Source organism: Rhincodon typus, chromosome 44 (genome assembly GCF_021869965.1).
Source record: "Rhincodon typus isolate 14 chromosome 44, sRhiTyp1.1, whole genome shotgun sequence".
NCBI classification, from domain to species: Eukaryota; Metazoa; Chordata; class Chondrichthyes; order Orectolobiformes; family Rhincodontidae; genus Rhincodon; species Rhincodon typus.
Window position 1 is genome coordinate 187883 of NC_063375.1, and position 7747 is coordinate 195629.

Below are 7747 nucleotides of genomic sequence, written 5' to 3' on the forward strand. Positions count from 1 at the left end.
ATTCGGTATTTTCGTCTTCGGTGAGACAGCCCGTTGCCAGCTGGTGATCTGCAGTGGAATACGTCACCTCTTCCTGACTGATATCGTCCATGCTCCCCTGGCGCAGGGGCAGCTTGATGTCCTGCATCTTACAGCTCTGCAGCAGGTTGTGCCGGTCGCTGCGCTTCTGTTCCAGTTTGGTCTCGATAGCAGTCACTTCCTTCTGGAGCTGGGTCATCTCCCTGCGAGACGACATGGGGTATCAGGTTAACAAAAGGAGCTTGGCTTTGTGGGGACGGTAGGTTGTGAAGAGGAGGACTGAGATTTATGCCTGCACTGGTTATTTGCTACTTGTCCACTCACCCAACCCCGAACCCGGCCAACTAACCCTGCCGCACATCTCCTGTTTAATCTGCGGGTGGAACCAATCCCCACTCACCTCCACAAGCAACAAGAATGAGTGAGAGAGAGGCTTTGCCTTCAACCCTATGCCATATCCACCACCTTACCCCTACTCAAACGGTGGCATGGTGACTCAGTAGTTAGCACTGCTGCCTCACAGCACAGGGACCCAGGTTTGATTCCAGCCTCAAGCAACCGTCTGTGTGGAGTTTGCATGTTCTCCTAGTGTCTGTGTGGGTTTCCTCCAGGTGCTCCAGTTTCCTCCCAGAGTCACAAAACTGTGCAGACTAGGTGGATTGGCCATGCTAAATCCAGCGATTTGCAGGCTAGGTGTGTTTGCCATGGGAAATGTAGGGTTACAGGGATACAGTAGGGGGCGGGTCTAACAGGCATGCTCTTCAGAAAGATGATGTGGACTCAAATGGGCCGAATGGCCTGCTTCCACACTGTAGGGATTCTACGACTGGTTGCCTGCTATCTCCACGTCCGGGAAGGACATTTTGCTGGCCGATTTCCCCCCTCAACTTCCCACCCCGCCCCACCCCAACCCTCTGCACTGACTTGGTGGCCCCTCCGAGCTTCTTGCGAATGTCGTCCATCTCGTGGTTCTTGTCGTTGACCTCTGACTTTTTGGCAAGGTGCTGGTTCTTCAGGTCCTGCAGCTGGGCCATGGTCTCGTCAATGATCTTCATGTGCCTGTGCTCCTCCTGTGAAACAGAGAGAGGTAGCTGAAAAGCAGACACTGTAAGGACTTGACAAGACTCTCCAACCAACACAGGTGAACGAATAATAAAACTCTACCACTGTCCCACACCGAGGTCTTGCAGTGGTTTGGAAGAAACTATGGGTTCCACTCCAAACCAGCAGGATGCAAACTTTTAAAAACGTATCCACAGGATGCTTGCGTCGCTGGCTCAGCCACCATTTATTGCTCAGCCCTAACTGAGCTAGAGGGGAGCCGAGAGTCAACAACCATCACTGCGGGTGTGTAAGAGAAACAGAAATTGCTGGAAAAGCTCAGCAGGTCTGGCAGCATTTGTGGAGAGAAATCAGAGTCAACGTTTCAGGCCCAGTGACCCTTTCTCAGAACAAAAAGTGTATTTGTGAAGTAGATGGGTTATTTGCAACAATCAATGATCACTGTTCCGACTGCCGTCACTAGCTTTCCAATTAGAGTCATGCAGCTTGGAAACAGACCCTTCAGTCCAAACAGTCCACACCAACAATGATCCCAAACTAAACTAGTCCCACCGGCCTCTGTTTGGCCCATATCTCTCCAAACCTTTCCTACTCATGTACTTACCTAAATGTCTTTTAAATGTTGTAACTGTACCCGATACCACACACAAGCCACTCTCTGTGTAAAGAAGTTGCCCTTTTTAAATATCTCTCCTCTCACCTTAAAAATATGCCGCCTAGTCTTGAACTCCCCCGACCCTAGGGAAAAAGACCCTTGTCATTCACCTTATCTATGCCCCTCCTAATTTTGTAAACCTCTAAGGTCACCCCTCAATCTCTTACGCTCCAGTTAAAAAAAAATCCCAGCCTCTCCCTATAACTCAAACTCTCCGTTCCCGCAGCATCCTGGTAAATCTTTTCAGAACCCCCTCCAGCTTAATCATCTACATTTATTAACGGAATTCAAATTCCACCAGTTTGTGCGGTGGGACATGAACCTGTGTTGTCCACAGCACTCGTGATATCACTGCACCAGTGACCTCACTAAACCTGTGGCTCATTACGGACATAGCAACATCGAAATCAGGACCATTCAGCCCTTTGAGCCCGCTCCACCATTCAACACAATCACGGCTGACCATCCGACAGCTGCCACTTTTCCCCCGTACCCTTTGAGCCTTTTAGCCCCTAACAACTATATCTAACTCCTTCCTGAAAACGCTCAAATGCTTTGCCCCCTACTGGTTTTTGTGGCAGAGAACTCCACAGCCTCACCATTCTCTGGGTGAAGACATTTCTCCTCATCTCAGTCCTAAATGGCTGATCACATATCATTAAGACTGTGACCCCCTGGTTCTGGATTTCTTGGTTATCAGGAACATCCTTCCTGCATTAACCCTGTCTAGTCCTGTTAAAATTTTATAGGTTTCTATGAACCTCCCCGGCTAACCCTTCTATATCTAAACTCCAGTGAACGTAGTCCAAGCTGGTCTTAAGAGCGATCTCACAGTTTCATGAACCTGTGGTCTGAAGCCAAGGCCCAGTGTGAACTGGAGGCTACATGCCAGGGTGGTCTGGGTTGGAAGACCATTGTTCTGAACTTTTACTTCTGCAATGCTGGACTTTTTATTTTTCTATTTTCTAAGATCCCATAACTGTAGAAGCTTTGTACCCAAAATGGTGGGTAAGTGGCGACTTATAAACTTTTCACTGTACTCATTTGAGTACATGCAACAATAAAGCTAATTCTAATTCATACGTCAGTCTTGTCATCTCAGGAATCAGTCTGGTTAGGTTTTGTGCAGCCCCCTGACTTTCAGCAATCAAATCAAATCCACTTGATGATAATTCAATTCCTTGTTTCATTCTTTTTAAACTTTTCTCACTGTGATTGTGAAATATTATCATTTCGAATAACAAACTTTTTGTAAAAACTTTTAAAGCATGGCTGAAACTTATTGCCCTCGTGCAACTCTTATTGGAGTTTGTCTAGCAATGCTGTGGCTCTGAGGTCTTCATCATACAGTAAACGTACAGAATGTCTCTCCCCATGTCATTAAGGTTATCAACTCTAGCCAGAGATAAGAGGGAATGTGGCTAGGAGGCAAACTCAATCAAATATAGCTTTGATGATGTGCCTTTATCAAAGTACAGAAAGTCGTACCTTTTTCAGTTTTTCAATCTCATTCTCGTCCTTCTTCACCGTTTGTTCCCACATGTGCACTTTATCCTGGTCCTCCTTCAGCTGTTGCCGCTCGTAGTCGAGCTGGATGCCCAGTCTTGTCTTCTGGTTCTCAAACTCCAGTCTGCAAGGGTGTAGGCCTCATTAAATACAGCCATGGCTCACTCAGTGGGGTGGGGGGTGGGGTTCAGCACTGGGCTCTGGCTCACTCAGTCTGCACTGAGCATTGAGTGTCCTCACCCAGCCAGGGGAGGGTCAGTGAGCACAGTGCTGGCTCACTCAACGGGTAGGGTCAGGTTACAGGCAGGGTCAGTGAATACAGATTGTGGGAGAGGTTTGGAGATGGCAAGTGAGCAGGGTGAAAAACCCAATCCACCTACCTCTTCTTGGCTATCTCGTTCTGCCTTTTCACCTTCTCCTCTTCAAACTCCCTGATGTTCCTTACCCCGATTTCTCGACAGAATTCCTCAAACACCTCATCCTCAACCTGTGCAGCAATAGGAGGCAGAGTCAGGGTTTTCCAGGATTTAAACATTTATTCCCAGCACAGGTGTCATATCAACTGTCAAACGGGTGAGTGAGAGTTAGTCGCTGCAGGATTCCCAGCCTCTGACCTGCTCTTGTAGCCACAGTATCGATATGGCTAGGCCCAGTTCAGTTTCTGGTCCACAATAACCAACCAACTCCAACACTCACCTCTGCCCCAAGGGTGTTGATAGTGAGGAGTTAACCGATGGAGATGCCATTGAGTGTTGTGAGGCAATGATCAGAGGACACTTGTGTGGGGCAAATATCAGCCCCAATGTCATCCAGACTTTGTCGCTTCAGTGTCAAAGCAGTCGTGAATGGCTGCATGGCACTCTGCAATCATCCCTTTTAATGGAGGGAAGGTCACCAATGAAGCAGCTGTTTGGGCCTAGCCCGAGAAACTCCTGCAGCGATGTTCCAGGACTGACCTCAAACAACAACTACATTGGTCAGTGCTACAATGTTGATGGGTGTCCCTCAAGGGCGACAAACCTACATTAAATACGACCTCATCCATGGTAGGGAGCCCTCTCTCCTGCTCTCGTTGACCGAGGTTCCTTCTTTGACATGTCACTGGCTGACTGTCAGGGACGGTCACTCTCGCCTTGCCTCACAGCTGGGCAATGTGGTCAGACAGCATGGGGTCCCTTGGTGCTGACAGAACCCAAAATGGCCACAGGAGATTGTGAGACAGGCTGAAGGGATCGAGCAAAGCTCGCGGCACCTTGTATATCGTACTACAGCAACTCTCTGCCCTGCTCGACCAGTAACCATTCGGGATTGGTAAAAAAAAAACCAGATCGAAACGTTTAGGCCCCAGCAGGGCTTAGACCATTTTCCACCTTAGTGATGCCCCATGCAACAGAGGCCAACCCAGGTGATTACCCCAGCCCAGATCTTGTTATGCAGTGCCTAACCTTTGGCGTAAGATGAAGGCCCCTCTGGGAGGAATGGCCTCTAGCAGGAACACCAGGCCTTCAGTGCAAATATGCTCAGGCACTTATAGCTTCTCCTGCAGCTCACCAGGTGATTCGCAGACACTGCCTGGGAGATCAGGCAAGATTGATGTCAAGTAAAATATAGTTTCGTTGAAAGTGAGCAACATGTTTCGATGGTCCTTACAAAATGTAAAGGAAAGTATATAAGAGTACGGCTGCCTCACCTGGTTCATCTTCTCTTTCAGCTCCTTCATCTCACGGTCCCGGGCCTGCACTGTGCGTTTGATGTCATTTATTTTCGGTCCAAAGTTTGCCAGCTCACTCTCCAGCTTGGATTTCTCCTGTAGTGCAAGAGTAAGATGCCAGTGAGAGGCAGAGAGACTGGGAGACAGTAGTGGGGGGAGATTGGAGATGGTGACCGAGAGACGGAGGGGAGGAAGAGCAGGAATTGGACATAAAGAGTGGAAAAAGAAAACAAGAGAGTGTGTCTATGGACAAGACAGGAAGTGAACAGGTGATAGCAGGGATGGAAGCAGACTGAGATTTTGGGGGGTGTGGTGGAGCATGGAAGACACCTTGCAACAGCCTGGCAGGGCAAGATTACCTGTGATCAGTAGGAGATGGTGAGGACAAGTGAGGGTGGAATAAATGGAAATGGAGAGAAAACAAAACAGCATGGAAAAGTAAAAGAGAGGAGAGGGAGATCATCGATCAGAGACAGCCCACAGACATTTGGGGCACTCTCTGTGTCACTGACCTGCATGTTCAGTGAAAGATGTCGGGTTTTGGTCTGATCCAGGTCACTCTGTGAATACTTCAATCTCATCTGGAGCCCGTGAGCCTGCGACTGCACCTGCCGCAGTTCGGCCTCCTTCCGTTTTATCTTCATTTGCTCCTGTGGGAGGAATCATGGATGAGTGCACACAAACTTGAAGAGTCAAGCCCTGACAAAATAAGAAATAGAAGCACGTAACTCAGTGGTTAGCACTGCTGCCTCACTGCATCAAGGACCCAGATTTGATTCCACCCTCGGGCTACAGTCTGTGTGGAGTTTGCACGTTCTCTGTGTCTGCATGGGTTTCCTCCGGGTGCTCCGGTTTCTGCACACGGTCTAAAGATGTCCAGGTGAATCAGCTCTCAGCATTAAAGCGGTCAAGACCCTCTCTTCCCCAGAAGATCTTATACGGGCGAAAAGGATCATCTCTTTTTTGGCTGAAGAGTACAGGCCCAACCTGCGCTCACAACACAAACCCCTTTCAGCCCAGGAGCTAACCAGCCAAGTGCAACACCTCTGAACTGCTCTGAACGTGACTGGAGACCGGGTGTCCTTTCTCCACACGTCCGAAGATCGAAAAGGCCTGAAAATCAAATGTTGTTTCAAAGCCGGATCTGCAGTCGCACTGGGTTCAGGCCCTTTGTTGGGGGCGGAGAAAATCTCTTTTAGGTCTGTTTGAGTCAAGGGATGTTTATTTCCAAATGGGCCAATCAGGATTGGGGTGAGGTGGGAGGGTTCCAAAACCAGACTTGCCCAGTGAGCTCCAGCACCCCACATTAAATGACGTGAAGGCCGACCTCCAACAGGAAGGTTTCCCGCTGACTCTAATCACTGAAACAAACAGAAAACCCGACAGTTCGGTCCCCTCACCTTCAGCTCTTCGGTCAGCTTTTCCTTCTTGCTCTTCAGCTTCTCAACCGCCTTCTCATCCCAGCGACGGGCCTTGGCCTTCAGGTCACTAGCACCGCCTGATATCACACCGGATTTCTGGAACAGGGTTCCATCCAAGGCAACGGTCTGCAGGGGGTGGGGGAGGGGAAACAGAATGAGGAGGAGGAGATCGACGCTGGGGCAGGCTCTCCTCATCAGGCATGGCGTTCCAGCCTACGCCCTGTGAGAGAATCAGACAGCGCTGCCCAGGAATGGTCAGGGAGACCCCAGGGATGAGGAGCGCCGGGATGTTGTCACATTCCCTTGCCACATGACCAGCTTCCAGGAGGATATTAAACTTGGGGGGCGGGGGGGGAGGTTTTGGCATTTGCAGGAGCAGACCACCAAGTCGGCGCTGTGTGTTTTAACCAGCTGGCATGAAACGAGAACAATCAAACGACAAAAACATCCAGTTTGGGTGGATCAAAAAGGTCTGTTTGTTAGTTGGACTCTCGCTCTGCTGTAAACGTGGAGCCCATTCACAACAATTTCCCCGCTCTCACTGTGGACAAGGGCGGATCATGCAGGGAAATCATTCAAGTTGGAAAGATGGAGGGTGCTCGGGACACATCAAGAGGCAGAAAAGCCATCACTGCATCCACTGGGACTGGCCTCCATCCCTCTCCATCTGCAAGCTGACTGTTCCTCAGCCTGGCTGCGCATAAAGGATAGTAAGTGAAGTACAAAGGCCACATCATGTAACGGTGGTGGGGTTTGGTGGGGTTGGGGGAATGAAATCAGCAAAGGGAAATGCTGAGGATCAGGATTCCTGCTGACAATTGATCAGACTTAATTATTTGCCTCACGAGAGTGGCCCAGAGTTGACCATGCTGGGCAGGCAGAATTAAGCTGGGAGATCAACCACAGTCTTCGCAACAGTATCACGACAGGGAAAGATTTAGGCAGAAATTCTCTCCGTGTCAAAGATGTACCTTGTGCCTCTGCGGACCCCCAAAAGCGATTCTCCTGGCATCCTCCACATTGTCGCACACGAGTGCATTCCCACAGGCGTACTGTAGAGCTTTCTTAATGTGTGGTGGCTCGTAACGGATGACATCGATCACCAGTTTAGCCCCCCGCAGCTCCCGGAGCTTCTCATCAGTGGGCTTTACCTGAAACCATAACATAGCCAAAGTTACACTAGTGTTATACAGCGACAGACTTGTCTCCACTGGTACTGTACCCCAGTGTCATACAGCGACTGCCCTGTCTCCACCGGTACTGTACCCCAGTGTCATACAGCGACAGACCTGTCCCCACCGGTACCGTACCCCAGTGTAATACAGCAACAGACCCGTCTCAACCGGTACCGTACCCCAGTGTCATACAGCGACA

At 49.7% G+C, this 7747-nt stretch overlaps 1 protein-coding gene across 1 annotated transcript in view; it reads right to left on the reverse strand.

Annotated features, from left to right (window-relative positions):
* The window catches only part of LOC109923263 (structural maintenance of chromosomes protein 1A), a 30904-nt gene that overhangs the window by 15249 nt on the left and 7908 nt on the right, over nt 1-7747 (reverse strand). The window contains exons 7-14 of the mRNA XM_048619925.1: nt 7345-7524; nt 6353-6499; nt 5465-5602; nt 4932-5048; nt 3622-3728; nt 3224-3365; nt 943-1088; nt 68-221 (exon numbers count right to left, since the gene is read on the reverse strand). Coding sequence (XP_048475882.1) covers nt 68-221; nt 943-1088; nt 3224-3365; nt 3622-3728; nt 4932-5048; nt 5465-5602; nt 6353-6499; nt 7345-7524 — 1131 coding nt within the window. The remainder of the gene's footprint in view (nt 1-67; nt 222-942; nt 1089-3223; nt 3366-3621; nt 3729-4931; nt 5049-5464; nt 5603-6352; nt 6500-7344; nt 7525-7747) is intronic.